Source organism: Ictidomys tridecemlineatus, chromosome 6 (assembly GCF_052094955.1).
Source record: "Ictidomys tridecemlineatus isolate mIctTri1 chromosome 6, mIctTri1.hap1, whole genome shotgun sequence".
NCBI lineage: Eukaryota > Metazoa > Chordata > Mammalia > Rodentia > Sciuridae > Ictidomys > Ictidomys tridecemlineatus.
Window position 1 is genome coordinate 46,762,422 of NC_135482.1, and position 16,134 is coordinate 46,778,555.

A 16,134-nucleotide genomic window follows, 5' to 3' on the forward strand; every position below is an offset into this window, starting at 1 on the left:
TGTGTTAGGGGGTTGACTGCCTTGACTGATGCCCAAAGCAATGGAGTCAGCTGACCTTGAACTGAAACTTTTGAAACCACGATGCAAAATAAATCTTTTCTTCTTCAAGTTGTTTTCTCAGGTCTTTTGTCGTGGTGATGGAAAACTAACACACACCATCCCTTTCTTCAAGGGAGTCTCACTTTACTGGACAAGCAGTTGGAGGAAAAGTCTATGCTAAACTTGGATAAAGATAAAGATTAAGTTGTAGACCTTATCCCAAGTCCAGATCCAAAGAAATCTTGAAAATGTTAAGGGAGTTGCAATTTTCAGGGTAAGAAAAGTCCTGCTACTAGGAGCAGGTTGATGATTTCTGGATGAGAGGTTTACAAGCTGAAGGATTTGTAAGAGGTGGACATAAAACACACTTGGGGTCATAAGCAAGCTTCACAGGGCTATTCTTTCTAGCTATTGGTTAATTTTTCAGAGTTTCTGGTTTAAAAAGAAGATTTGCCTATGAGGATTAAAATAATCACACAGCTTCTTCGAGTTCGTGCTTTCTTACTGAAATGGCAAGACTTTTGAAATAATGCCATCTGTTGTGATATGCATCCGAAGTTCTGAATTTTATTTTGGAAATGGGGGCCAGATCTTGCTGGTAAATGAACTTTTACATAACACTACAGATGGTGCAGTCAACCTTTTTTTTGATTATGAAGCCAAATTAAGTGATTGTCCTGTATATAAATTGTAAGTCATCGCTCACGGCACTGCATTGAGTAGGCGGCTTTAAGTAGGTCATCCTCTAATCTAACCAACATGATGCTGTGGCCGCTGTGAGTGGGGAGAGAGATGTGGGTGAGTTGCATGCTGAGGTCCGGGCTGCTGTGTGCCACTCTGTCTCTTGCTATTGCTAAGCACCAGCCATCTCAATCCTCCTTCACCCAACCTTGTCACTCCAGGGAGTTGCTGTCCCAAGCTGTCGACACTTTCTATGTCAAGGCAGCCTGGCTCAAAGCAACAATTCCAGTAAGTATTAGGCTCTGCTTAAGGGGAGGACCTAAAGGACACTGTAATCCTGGATACCACTGATTTTGCTTTATTTTATTGTAGGAAGACCGCATAAAAAATATACGACTATTAAAAAAGGAAACAAAAAAGCTATTTATGGTAAGATGGGAAGTTCATTTTTAGGTTCTACTAGTTCAATGCTTTTGCCCTGTGTTTTGATTTTTTCCAGAGTCATTAAATAATAATAATCCGGGGGGTGTTTCAGTGACATTAAAAAGAAAAAATGATCCAAACTATTCAGACCTTATAAATTAAGAACTTCTTGTATCTTATTTGTAGAAAAACTGCAGATTCCAGGAACAGCTTCTGTCCTTCTTCATGGAAGATGTTTTTGGTGGACTCCAATTACAAATTTGCAAGGAAATAGGCTTTGTGGAAGACTTTCATAGCCTTCGGCAGAAATTGAGCCGCTGTGTGAGTATGCCTGGCAAATGTGGTGAGTTTGAACCTAGAAAACTACCTAAAAACAGCATGTGGGAAGCTGTCTCCATACCAGCAGGTGAGTAAAAAGGACTTTCTGATTGTTGGCTTGGAGTCCAAAATGAGAGTCCATCACCAGGGAAATAGCATCAAAGAACCATGCACAGCTCATGCCGGCACTATTTATTAATTCTTAAAGAATAGCACATAGGGCATGTTGAGAAGAGCTGAAATAACATGGGATGGTCCTCAAGTAAATATTCACCTTGTAATCATTCCCTTGTTATACAAGGCCCAAGTAATTTCGTCTTTCATTTGACAAGTATTTCTTGAGCACCAATTTGGTGACAAGCACTAAGTCTAGGCTGCTTTCTCTCTTCTGTCTTTTCACCATCTCTCCATCTTCCTCTTTTTCTCTCTCCATGTCTCTTTGTACCATGATGATGGGAGCTTTTAGATTGCTTTTTTCTTAATTATCTATGTTTTATAAATTTTTTATTAGTTATTGATGGACCTTTATTTATTTATTTGTTTGTATGTGGTGAAAGTCAAACCCAGTGCCTCACACATGCTAGGCAAGCTCTCTACCACTGAGTCACAACCCCAGCCCAAATATCTATGTTTTAATAGTTGTATATATGTTTTTTGTTTTTTGGTACCATGGACTGAACCTAGAGGCACTTAACCAGTGAGCACAATCCCAGCCTTTTTTTGTTTTAAATTTTGAGACAGGGTCTCACTAAGTTGCTTAGAGTCTCCCTAAGTGGCTAAGGCTGGTTTTGGAACTTGCAATCCTCCTGCCTCAGCTGCCAGGGCTGCTGGGATTATAGATAAGCACCATTGTGCCAGGCAATGTACGTTTTTTTAAAAAAATAGTCACAGTCAAAATCTAAAAAGAAGGAGTGTGTCTTCTTTCATACTGGGATTATTCAAAGCTTCAGAATGGTTCACAGTAAACAATAGGAAATTAACAAGGCAAAAGTGACTGAATTCCTACAGAAACCCACCCACATTAACAAAATATCAATGCTGGCGGGGGGAGTCAGGATCTTTGCAGTGTTAGTTGAATTTCTCCTGTGGGGAGTACAGGAAGGTTTTTATTTCTGAGAGGGAGGATGTCCTTAACCAATGGCTCTCAAGCAGAAGGCCAAGGTATTTAGGCGTTTTGAGTGTGAACTGATCAATTAGGCTAAAAAATTTCAACACATTTATGTTCTCTTTTTCCTCTTTTGGTTTTGTGTTTATGTCCTTGGGACTTGGACTGAATAGTTTTTCAGAAACTCTTATATTCCACTAAAATAACAACAAAGATAAAAAAGAAACAAACAAACAACAACAACAACAACAACAAAAAACAACAAACAACAACAACAACAACAAGAATAAAACACAAAAACTACAACCTGGTATCTTTCTGTAGAACCCAGAGAAAGTGCTTTGGGTCAGTCCTCAACCCTGAAATAATGGAAACGTGGTCACTTATCTTATGTTTATTCTGTATTCAACCTATAAGTTCATCTTATTAAGGCAGTGAATAATTAAAAATAGTCTCTTACATGTTATGTAATTTTACATTTCTTTACCACCAGCTGATTATGTTGTTATCACTCCTAGTTAGAGTCTTATGCCAACAAAGATATGAAGAGGAGGAGAATAATGGAAATAATGAGGCCCATAGCAGACATTGTAGGCCAGGGTGGAGTCACCCAAAAGGACAAGAAAGTGTTTCCCATTGCAGTACCTGTAAACCTGAGCATCCTTTTTTACGGGATTAATACCAAAGTACTTTCCAGTTCTCCTTTTGCTAGTCTCCTCTGTGGGTGCTCTCCAGGACACTACCCAGGAGATTTAATTTTCCTTATTCTAAGTGCAAAGCACTACAGGAATCCTTGCCTGATACTGGACATGTATGTGGTCATATGGAACTGGCCAATCCATTTTGTCATTGGTTTGATTTCATTGGCTCAAATAGCTAAACACATAATGATAGCCATAACCCAAACCAAGCAATTTTCTGGAAGAAAATTCTGAAAACTCGAATCTGTCTAGAAACCCTGGTTTTCCCTGATTTGTTTTTGAGCAGTTTTTCCTCCAAAGGGACTTCAACCTGTTAATAATTGAGATGCTGTTTTCAGATTCAACGATGCACCGCAGGGTGCAGCTGTGTCACCTCTTAGCGGCTGGCTCCCCCTTGTGGTCGAATTCGAACACAGCATCGCATCAACCTCCCCAAGTGCCATGGGACTCTGGTTTTTCTTGTTCTCCTGCCTCTTACCGAATTTTGAGCGGCAAACATTTGAGATTTCCTTTAACAATTTTGAAATGTACAAGACATTATTATTTGCTATATTAGTATTACTGTGAAATATATCTCAAAGTAAAAAACGATAATCATGTATTTCTCCTGTCAACTTGAGCCTCACACTCTTGCGTCATCCTCTCCCTTCCAACACCCCTTCAGCCTCTGAACCACCATTCTATGCTATTTTGAGTTCGATTATTTTATATGTCACATCTGAATAAAAACTTGTGTTTTGGTCTTTCTGTGTCTGGCTTAATTCATTTTGCATAATGTTCACCAATTTCATCCATGTTGTCACAAAGGACAAAAATTATTTTTAAGTTTGAATAGTATCCTACCATATATATATATTACATTTTCTTGATGTATTCATCTATATGGATGAACACATAGGTGTTACAATGAATATAAGACTGCAAACATCTGTTAGTCATATTATTTTGAAAATTTGGGGGTAAATATCCAGAATTGGGCAATTTATTTTTAGAAATGGGATTATATGATGATTTATTTTTAGTTTTTTGAGGAATTCCCATATAGTTTTTCAAAATGGCTGTACTAATTTACATTCCTATCAACAACGTAAAAGCATTTTCTTTTCTCTACATTCTTGCCAAGACTTTTTATCTTTTTTTTGTGTGTGTGCCATCCTGACACACATGCATTGTGGTTTTGATTTGCACTTTCTTAATGGTTAGTGATGTTGAGCATTTTATCAATATACAATATTTTGAGAAATATCTGTTCAAGTCTCTTGCCTATTTTAAGTCAGATTATTTGTCTTCTTTCCATAAAGTTTTTTGTGACCCTTTTATATTTTGCCCTAAGGATATTAATGCCTTATAGGATATATGGATTGCAAAAAAATAAGATATATGGATTGCAAATATTTTCTCCACTTCATAGGTTGTCTCTCCTCTGATGTATCCTTTGTTGTACAGAAGATTTTATTTTGATGTAATTCCATTTGCTTTTTTTTTTTTGCATGTGCTTTTGGGGTTTATTCTTCTGCATATGGATATCTAGTTTTCCCAATACCATGATGACTATCCTGTTCTTTTTTTTTTTTTTTTATGGTGCTGGGGATTGAACTCAAGGCAAGCACTATACCAGTTTAGCTATGTCCGCAGCTCACTGTCCTGTTCCTAACGCATGTGCTTTGCACCTTTGCTGGAAGTTGCTTGACTACATGCTTGCATTCATTACCAGCCTTTCTGTTCTGTCCGATTGGTTGATGAGTCTGTTTTTAAGCTAATGCCAGGCTGTTTTAATTACTATTGCTTTTGTAGTGTAGTTTGAAATCAGATAGTGTTGTCACTCATTACTATTTGACAAAAGCAAAGAAATGAATCATTGCCATCTTTTGAGATGTTATGGATTTATATTTGGTGGGGTAGTCATCAACTGGGTGGGACTTCATATTTTTTTCTTTTCTTTCCTTCACTTTTTTCTTTTTATTTCCTTCCTTCCTCTAATCCTTTTGCCTCCCTAAATATATTTAAAAAATGTTACATGTGCCTGTTCCAGGACATTTTGTCAAATGGCCAAGTTGTAAAGTGACCTTGTTGAATTTACTTTCATTTTCTGATTTACTTTTAGTTGAACAGCTCTAATGCTGTCTTCATAAGAAAGAAGTTCTTCTTTTTGAGGGCTTCTCTGTCTCCATTGCAAGTTTGGTATTAGAGATGAAATAGCAGAGAGAAGGGAGACAGGGGACAAAAAAGTCATAAGAATTGAATGTTTCTGAGCATGAACATTTTTATGAATAATATTTAACACTGATCTACATATATGTGTGTATATATGTACATATAGATGATGAATTCTCCATAGTCAATACATTTATGTACTAATTTTGATATTAGAATGATAATGTTAATTGTAACAAATATGCCCCCCAAATTTGCTGATTTCACCTGTTCAGCCTTTATTTCATAGGAGCCCACTCAAGCAGAAGTACAGTCAGGGCTTTCTGGATGGAATCACTTTCCTCTACATTATGAGTCAGGGATGTAGGTTTCTTCTAGATTACGGCTGTGCCATTCCTGAACTGTCTGCATTTAGTGTGTGGCAGGCTGATAGGAGCAGGAAGAAGCCTTATTCATTTCAACAAGCTTTGCTTCCAAAATGATAGGTATCATCCTGATCCCATTCCATTGGTAAGAACTAGTCACATGGCCATAAATAATTGCAAAGATTTCTGAGAAATGTTATCTCATATATGGCTAGAAAGAAGAGAAGAAAATTTTGATTCATAGGTAGTAGTCTCTGCTAATTATTCAAGAATTGTTCATTCATATTTACAACCAGGGCTACTCCAATAGCGGATCTTTTTGCAAATTAGAAAAAGAATGTAGACTTTCTGTTCACAATCCCACTCTAGTCTGTGGCCACTATTCTTTTAGTTACTTACCATATAAGAAAGGCAGGCTAATATTTAATTCTCTGTCTACCAGTTTTTGAGATAAAGGATTAGTTTTTCTAATATTCTTCTATGATGTCTAACAAATTGTTACTTTTGTTGTCATTTCTCTGTTTCATTATTAACTCATGGTTTAATTTAAAAAACATTTTTGTGAAAGCTTTCTGATTTCTCTAAGCCACCCACCTTTGGGGCATCTTTGCAGGTCCTCTTATATTAGCATCTTCTTGAGCCACTCTTAGGATACATACGACACTAGAAAGTTATGATAGACTCCAAGGGCCAGAGTCCTTAGTACCACTGTATTTGAATATCATCTCATTGTCTCTGGTAACATTCTGCACATTTTGCAGCAGCTAATAAAAATTACATTTTCCAATTAGTTTGATTTGGGTAATTTGGTTTAGTTAGTTTGATGGTATAATTGTTAAAATAAAGTTATGTGTAAAGAAGATATTTAAAGATTCTTATAGAACTCATACTCTCAGACTTGAAAGGGAATTGAACAGTTGCCTCATTGGATTCATAAAATAACTTGCCTAATTGCTAGTGATCAAAGTTGAAACTGAAAAAAAATTTCCATTAGTTTTCAAGATTTCTTCATATACTTTAATTAGCATTTTGAGAGCCTGAAGAGTAATTGTGAAATTAGAAAGGCACATCTTCCATATTTATTATGTCTAATTACATTTAAAATCTGATGTCTTGGCAAATATGATATTTGTGTTTCTATTTCTTATAAACAGTTTGAAAAATAATTTGTATCATAAATTGCAATTAGCTTACCAACTTGTGAATTATCCTTCATCTTTGTAATGTCAATTTTTAAAATTTCAATTGCTTCAACTGTTAAAGCAAGAAAGAGGAAGTGAAACCAGTTTTGTCTTATTCTTTCAGTAACTGAGAAGTCCAAAACCTATCTCTTTAACAATAACAGTAGTCTCCTTGTGAGGTTGTTTGGAGAATTAAACAAAAGAATGTCAAAGTGCCTAGCATATCATGGTTTTGGAAAATTGTCTGCTTTCTATACACAGACCATTGATTTACTTTCAGTTACATTTTCTCAACAATTTCTGAGAGTGGTTCTCTTAAATAAGCGAATAACTTTTTAGTACTTTATATTAGTACTACCATGTATGTGTATAATTTACAATAGAAGTTTGATTTAAAAATGAAGAAATCATTATGAGTAATTGGTTTTAATCTTAATAAATATGTTTTCTCATTATGTTATAGAATATTTCTGCCAATAATGGTGTTCCTGGGTTAATGATATATAATACCTCTGTCAAAATGATGAGGCACAGCTCTCTGGCTGGGTTAAGAATTTTCACAAGCTAAATTATATAGACTCATTCTACTGAGTGGTAATTACATCGAGAAATTTAAAAAATCTGCAATAAAGTTTCCCTACCCTTATATCTGTATGTAAATAAGGGTTTTGAAACTCTAATTCTTTTCCTCTGGTTAAAACATGGAAAAATATTTTGTAATGGTCTAAGATTATTCTATGCAGGCAAAATTATCTATGCTTATCCATATCAGATCATTCTTCCAGTTATAGAGAATATATAAATTAAATCATGTTTTATGAGCTCTTCTGTTACATATTTACTTAGCTGTTAGATATTTATCATTTGTTTTGTTAAAATTAAATGTCTGTGGAATTTGGTTTTGCAGAGAGACACTGGCTAATAGTTTAGTTACTCTTTCCTCTTTTCATGAAAACTTTTTTTAAATACAGTATTTTTTTGAATAATGTTACTTTGTTATTTTCTTTTTGACTTTTCCATAAGGCTTCTTGGTCTCAGTAGTTTTGTGTTGTGTCCTAGTGCCTTTCCTTTTGCCAAAATGATATTTATTTATTTAGTCCTTTTTCAAAACAGGCTATATTAGCACACACTTTTCTCAATTGTTACTTTGAAAGCACCTTGGATAATATTTGTAGGACCTCACATGAAAAATTGTGCAAAAAAATCATTGAATAAGATTTGCTTAAAAGTCTTCATTTAGTATCATATGATATAATGATGACATTTATTTAGTCTTTAATCCCTTATTTATCGTTTGTATTTTGGGAAAAAACGATTTTGGAAATCAAGACCATGACCACAAGTAGGAACTATTTAGCTATCAAGATCGACAGAAACCCTGCCCAAATTAACAAAAACAACAAAGAAAGGTGGTTGTGATCCAATCTGAAGTATGCTGGGATAAATAAAAAATATAAGTTCTTATATATATTTTTTTCATTTCCACAATGGCTATATGTTTATAACATGACATAGTATAATAAAATTCTTTTTTCCCCAAACACATGAAGATATCAGGAACACAAATTAAGAACTGTATTATGTATTTATGTGGTTATTTTAAACAAAGTTTTGGTGCTCACTAATGTCTGGGGCATGTTTCAAACTTTTATTAAGCCAGAAGACTGTGGATGCTGGGGCAGTAGGCTGATGTTTGCATTTCTTTTGCAAACATTTATTATTAACAAGCATTTATTTGATGAACACTCTTCCAGAGCTTGGGGATTCACCAAAAATTGACAGTTAATTTCTCTGTCCTCACGAAGTTCACTGAAAATGCTTCCAGCCAGCCCCTGCTGGTGTCAGATTGTGATAGGGGCTACAAAGGGAGCAGACAGCAGAAGTGCTGCCTCTAGGGTGGAAGTTGGGGTTGTAACTAAAATAGGTTCTTCTGGGGATCTCAGCTGGGACCTGAAATATGTTTAATAGTCCGCTCTCTTCAGCCTTGGAACACTTGCTTCCTCTGCCTACTGGTCCCTTCTCTCTGCTCCTTCCACTCATTCTTCAAGATGCACCTTGCTTCTTTCCTAGAAGCCTTCTGGATTCCACAGTCAGATTTCCTCTCCTCTGTCTCTATTATCCAGCTGTAATTTTGTTTCCATCACAGTAGTTATCACATAGTACTGTAATTTTGCTTTGCTCTGACTCTTGGCAGACTGTGAGCCATCATGTATGTCCTGAGGCAATTTTTTTTATCATGTAGGGTACTTTTATACAGAATGCTGTGTTTCATTGTGGTATAATTGGTACGCGCATACAACATTATTTGATCAGCTTCACACCCTTCATTTTCCTTCCTTCCTTCCTCCCCTGGTTTTCTTCTGCCCTATTGGTCTTCCTTCCTCTTTCATGACATCCCTTTTTTTCCTTTTCTTCTCTGCTAATTTCTACTATTGTATGAGAGAAAACACACATTACTTATCTTTCTGAGTCTGGTTTATTTTGCTTAGCATGATACTCTGTAATTTCATTCTTTTTTTATGGATGTGTGTGTATGTATATATTTTTTCTTTATTTATTGATCTGCTTGCTGGGTTGGACACATAGGCTGATTCTGTGATTAGGCTTTTGTGAATTTATGCTGATAAATGCGAATATGCATGTATTTCTATTATTTTTTTTGGATAAATACCAAGGAAATGCATTGCTGGATCAGATGGTAGTTGCATTTTTAGTTTCTTGAGGAACCTCCATACTGATTACCATAGTGGCAGTACTAATTTACATTCCTACTGCCAGTGTACAAGAATTCTTTTTTCTTTGCTAGCATTCACTGTAATTTGTATTCTTGATGATTGCCATTCTGATTTGAGAGAGATGGATTCTCCATGTAGTTTTTATTATCCTGAGGTCTAAAGATGCAAAATATTATTTCATATAATTTTTGACCATTTGGATTGTCCATTTATTGTTTGGATTATGTTTTAGTCAGTTTTTTTTTTTTTTTGCTGCTGTGACTAAAACACCCACCAGAGGAGGAAAAGTTTATTTGGGGGCTCACAGTTTCAGAGGTCTTAGTCCTTAGAAGGTTGGTTCCATTCCTTAGAACTCCAGGTGAGACAGAACATCATGGTGGGAGAGTGTGGCAGAGGGGAGCAGCTCTGTTACATGATGATCAGTAAGGGGAGGGGAGGGGGGGGAGAGAGAGAGAGAGAGAGAGAGAGAGAGAGAGAGAGAGAGAGAGAGGGAGGGAGAGAGAGAGAGAGAGAAATATACATATACCCCATAGTCCCCCCAATGAACCACTTCCTCCAGCCACACCCCATCTACCTCCAGTTACCAGCCAGTTAATCCCATCAGGGATTAATTCACTGATTAGGTTAAGCCTATAACCCAGGCATTTCTTCTTTGAACCTTCTTGCCTTGTCTTGCATGTGAGCTTTTGGGGGACACCACATCTAAACCATAATGGGTTATTTGTTTTTATGGTATGGAGTTTTTTTTTAAGTTCTTTATATATTCTGGATATTAATCCTCTGTAGGAAGAGTAACTGGCAAAGATTTTCTACTGTTCCAAAGGGTTTCTGTTCACTTTGTCAATTGTTTCTTTAGCTGTTCAGAAGCTTTTTAATTTGGTGCCATTTATTAACTCTTGGTATTATTTCCTGAGCTACAAGAGTCCTGCTAAGAGACTGGTTGCCTGTGCCTATGTGTTCAAGTGTTCCACGCCCCCCTTTTTTCCCTAACAGTTCTAAAGTTCCTGGTAATATACCTAGGTCTTTGATCCATTCTGAGTTGACTTCACAGGGTGAGACATAGCAATCTAATTTCATTCTTCTACCTGGGGATGTGCAGTTTTCCCCATGTTAAAGAGGCTGTTTTTCCTCTGAGGCATGTTTGTGGCACCTTTGTCAAGAATCAGATGACTGTAGTTTTGTGGGTTTGTCTCTGAGTCTTCCATCCTGTCCCATGGATCTATGTATCTGTTTTTATGCCAGTGCCATGATACTTTTGTTTCTATGGCTCTGCTGTATAATTTGAAATCAGGCATTTTAATGCTTCCAGCATTACTCCTTTTGTTCAGGGCTACTTGGGCTATTCTGGATCTTTTTTTGTCTTCCATAATGAATTTTAGGACTGTTTTTTTTCTGGTTCTGTGAAGAATGCTGTTGGTAATTTCATGAGGATTGCATTAATTCTGTAGATTGATTTTGGTAGGCTAGTTCAACTATATCAATTCTGCCTCTTCATGAATATGGGCCACTTTCCATTTTCTAGTGGCTAATGTCTTCAATTTCTTTCTTTAGTGTTCTATGATTTTCATTGTAGAGATCATTTATCTTCTTGGTTAGTTCATTCCTAGAGTTTTTCTTTCTTTCTTTATTTTTTGTACTATGGTGAATGGAATTGTTTTCCTTATTTCTTTCTCAGCCAATTCATATTGGTGTTTGAAAAAGCTACTGCTTTTGTATATTACTTTTGTATCCTGTTATGTTGCTGAAATGTCTTACCAGCTCTAGGAGTCTTCTGATGGAACTGTTAGGGTCCATATCATCTGCAAATAAGGATAATTTGATTTCTTCCTTCTCTATTTGTATCCCTTTTATTTCATTCTCTTGCTTAATTGTTCTGTGTTAAATTTGAAGTGCTATATTGAATAGGGTGGTGAGAGTGGACATTCTTGTCTTGTTCTTGATTTTAGAGGAAATGCTTTCAGTATGATGTTGGCTTTAGGTTTGTCATATACAGACTTTATTATGATGAAGTAAGTTCCTTCTAACTATTTTCTTTAGGATTTTTATCATGAAGGGATAATAAATTTTGTCAAAGACTTTTTCTGCATCTATTGCGATGATCATGTGATTTCTTTCCTTGATTTTATTTACATTATGTATCAAATTATTGATTTGTGAATTTTGAGTCATTATTGGATTCCTGGGATGAAACCAGCATGATCATGATTATAATCTTTTTAATGTGTTGCTAAATTTGGTTTACAAATTTTTATTTTTACTTTTTGTACTGGGGATTTAACCCAGGGCTGCCTAACCACTGAGCCACATTCCTCAGACCCTTTTTTGTTCTTTTTATTTTGAGACATGGTTTTCTAAGCTGCTTAGGGCCTCGCTAAATTGCTGAGGCTGGCTTTGAACTCGTGATCCTCCTGCCTCAGCCTCCTGAGTTGCTGGGATTACAGGTGCACCACCATGCCCAGCTCACAGGTATTTTATTAAGGATTTTTTTGTGTATATATATATTCATCAAGGGCATTGGTATGTAATTTTCTTTCCTTGATTTCTTCTTATCCAGTTTTGATATTAGGGTGATACTGGCTTCATAGAACGAGTTTGGATACTTTCCCTTCCTTTCTATTTCATGGAGTAATTTAAGAAGCATTGGTATTAATTCTTCAAAAAATCTTGTAAAATTTAGCTGTGAATCCATCTGATCCTGCTTTTCTTCATTAGGGAGGGTTTTTTTTAAAAAATTACTATTTCAATCTAATTGCTTGTTACTAGCTTGTTTGTTTTCTGTATTCCCTAGGTTCAATTTAGATATGTTGTAGATGTCTAGAAATTCATCCATTTCTCCTAGATTTTCCAATTTATTGGATTGTAGGTTTTGAAAATAGTCCCTAATGATCATGTGGATTTCAATGATGTCTGTTGTAATATCCCCTTTGTTGTCTCTAATTTTATTAATTTGGGTCTTTTCTCTCATTCTTTAAATTAATTTGGCTAACAGTTTATCAATCTTGTTTGTCTCTTCAAAGAACCAATCCTTTATTTCATTGATTATTTGTAGTTTTTTGTTTATTATCTAGTTCCTTAATTTCAGTCTGATATTTATTACACTTCTTTCCTTTTATTGCTTTTGGGATTGGTTTATTTTTCATTGTCTAAAAATTTGTGATATATAATTAGGTTATTATTTGAGATTTTTCTGATTTTTTAGGATGCGTACTCATAGCTTCATAAGCCTTCTTCTAATAATTGCTTTCGCTGCATTCCACAGATTCTGGAATGTTGTGTTTCCATTTTTGTTTGATTCTAGGAATATTTTAACATTCTCAATATTTCTTGAATGACCCAGCCATCATTGAAAAGTATCTTTTTGAATTCATATATCATGGAGTTTTTAGTTTTTCTTGCTATTAATTTAAATTTCATTTCATTATGATCTGAAAAGATGCACGATATTATTTCAATATTTTGTATTGGATAAGATTTGCTTTATGGCCTAATGAAGAATCAATTTTGGAGAAAAGTCTATGAGTGACTGAAAAGAAATATTCTGCTAATGTCTGTTAAGTCCCCTTGATTTATAATATAGCTTAAATCTGTTCTTTGTTGTTTGGCCTGGATGACCTATCAATGAGAGTGTTGTTCTTGAAATCTCCTATTATTATTGTGATGGACCATTGGTCCCTCTATATTGATCAATGTTTTATGAAATTGGGTGCACCAATGTTTCGAGCACCAATATTTACATTTGTTATATCATCTTATTTCCTTGACCAACACATAATTTCCTTCTTTGCCTCTTCTGATGCATTTTACTTTGAAGTCTGCTTTGTCTGATAGCAGAGTAGCTAGTCCTTCTTGCTTCTGAATTGCTTTTGCATGGAACATCATCTTCCATTCTTTGACTTTCAGTTTGTGAATGTCTTTGCCTGTAAGATATATTTCCTGGTGTGATTTATTCTTTCTGTGCCTCTATTTTTTTTGTCTTTCTTTTTGAATAAAAGATTACTTCAATTATCTTCTAAAATTCTGGCTTAGTAGTCATGAATTCCTTATCTCAGAAGTTTTTATTTAAATTTTTGAAGAATAGCTTTTTGAAGAATAGCTTTGCTGAATATAGTAGTCTAAGTTGGTAGTTGTTTTCTTTTAGGTCTTGAAATACATAATTGCATGCCCTCCTGGCCTTTAGAGTTTCTGCTAAAAAATCTTCTGTTATTCTGATGGGTTTTCCTTTGTATTTTACTTGTTGCTTCTCTCTTACAACTTTTAAGATTCTTTCCTTGTTCTGAATTTTTGACTTTTTGGTCCTGTTTATTTGGGGTTCTAAGTGCTTTGAATACCTGAATGTTAATCTCATCCACTGAATAAGTTTTCTGTACCATTAGTCTATATTTCTGGTCCTTCTTCAAGATCTATGGGTCTTTGGTCTTTTAATGTTGTCCCAGAGCTCTTGAATACTCTGCTCATAGTTTCTTATTTTTTCTTTATTACTGTCTGAGTGTTCTAAAACAACAAGCTTGTCTTCAAGCCCCGATTTTCTTTCTTTTGCTTCATCTAGTCTGTTGGTTAGGTTTTTACTAAAATATTCATTTGATTTATTAAATTTTTCATCACCATGATTATTGTTTATTTTTCAGAATCTTTTTTATTGATATATTCTTTTATAACCTGTACTTTTTCCCTTAGTTCATTGCTTTTTTTTCATTCACTAATCATTTTAATAATAAATTTTTTAAAAATAATTCATTGTATTACATTTCATCTACTTCAATATCTGAATTTGGTTACTTGGGAACTATGAACTTTTGGAGATGTCTTGTTTGCTTATGTCCTCATGTTTCCTGTGTTTCTATGTTGTTGCTTGCACATGTATTGTGATGGATTTGACTTCCTCTGCTGTGTGAATGTCTTTTCAGTGAGTAGTTTTCTCTTTACAACATTCCCTGCATGGGGGTATAGCTCAGCATCAAAGCACCCAATCGTAATGGTGAAATTGTTCAATCACCAGCACCACTCGTTATGCAGCCATACCTCTATCAACTTCTTTCAATCTCAGGCAGCCAGTATATACTGGGTACCTCAAGTCCATAATTTATCCCTCTCTGTAAGGTACTTTTCTAAATGAATGAAATATAGCAGCACTATATGGCAGAGGCACAATTGTATGCCAAGTATATACCAGGTTTGCAATAAACGTGTTGATTTAATGGTGAATGATAAGCTGTAGTCTATGATAAGCATGCAGTGTTTTTTTACTGCATGACTTTCCTCACACTTTTCTTTGATTAGTTCTCTAGTTATTCTGTTACTACAAATAATTTGCCTCTAGTTTAAATCATGTCTATTTCAGTTGAATTTTCAGCCATTTTTGGTCATTCAGTGGTTTTTATAATGATACTACTAACCCTTTTGTCATGTAGCCCAATTTTTGCAACTGCAAGAGTATACTGAAATTTTTTTTTAAAAATGAGAGCATTCTTTTAGAAAGCCCTCCTTTCAGATAAGTCCTCCTTAGTTACAGTAGTGAAGTCTAGCTATCCTACCAGATCTGTAGGATAAAAACACCTGTTGGTTGACTTTTGCCATGTATTATCCTTCATCCATTTCCATTTCATGAGTTTTAACTGTTATCTTTCTTGATGTGCCTCTACACTATTTTGTCACTAGGATACAGCCTCTTGTGAGACTTTAACCAAGTGACTAAACTACCTGAACTGTAGTTTCACTTTTGCAAATTGTGAATAACCAATCTATAAAGTCTCCTTGGTCAATTTGAATGCAAAAGTTTTATGAATAAAAACTAAGTGAATAAATCAGACGTTTCCAACTTTTCCTTCTCTTCCCTTTTCTTTAACCCTATAAAAATTTGTGAGAGAATAGAAGAAGATGTTAATTGTTTTCCTATTTTATTCCTAAGTGATCTCTGCATTCAGATAGGGTTTTAAAGCATAACTGCACAAAGGGAGACTGGCATCTTCTCCTGACCAGGCTACCAGCCAGCTTCTCAAAATATCAGCTCACTCCTGGAGCAATTAATATGAAATTCTTGGGAGTTTTCTCCTGATAATCCACACTGAACATTGTACTGTAAATTGTATGTGACAGCTGGGGTGAATTTTCAAAAAGTAAACATTTCTTGTCCTTCTCCTATCTTCCATACTTCCAACAGCTCTCTTTCTCAACTGCTCCAGCCATGCTTTCGTTTTTCCAGTGTCTAGAAGGCACTGATCTCTTCCCTGCTCAGGCCTTGGCAACATCTTTCCCTCTGTCTAAGTCACTCTGCCTGTGTTTCTTCTCCAACTTCCTCTCTCCTCTCCTTGCTTTCTCAGACAGCCCAAACTGGCTCCTTCTCATTTTTCAGATGTTATTTTAAATGTTCTATTTCAAAGGAGCCCTCTGTAACCACTCAATTGAAAGTTGGTTATTACTATAAATCTCTATCAC

General features: G+C 35.3%; 1 protein-coding gene across 11 annotated transcripts in view; it reads left to right on the forward strand.

Annotated features, from left to right (window-relative positions):
- The first annotated feature begins 750 nt into the window (after positions 1-750).
- Positions 751-16,134, forward strand: part of Il26 (interleukin 26) — a 63,314-nt gene continuing 47,930 nt past the window's right edge. For 5 of the 11 annotated variants that reach the window (XR_013440498.1, XR_013440495.1, XR_013440499.1 and 2 more), the window contains exons 1-3: positions 751-1,008; positions 1,093-1,149; positions 1,330-1,464. Coding sequence is in view for 3 of the 11 variants with exons in the window: in XM_078053187.1 (XP_077909313.1) it covers positions 832-1,008; positions 1,093-1,149; positions 1,330-1,549; positions 2,740-2,996 (711 nt within the window). In the remaining 8 variants the exon portion in view is untranslated. Of the gene's footprint in view, positions 1,009-1,092; positions 1,150-1,329; positions 1,550-2,739; positions 4,011-16,134 lie in introns of those variants that run through there. The other 6 variants (XR_013440501.1, XR_013440500.1, XM_021728691.3 and 3 more) reach the window with 4 other exon arrangements.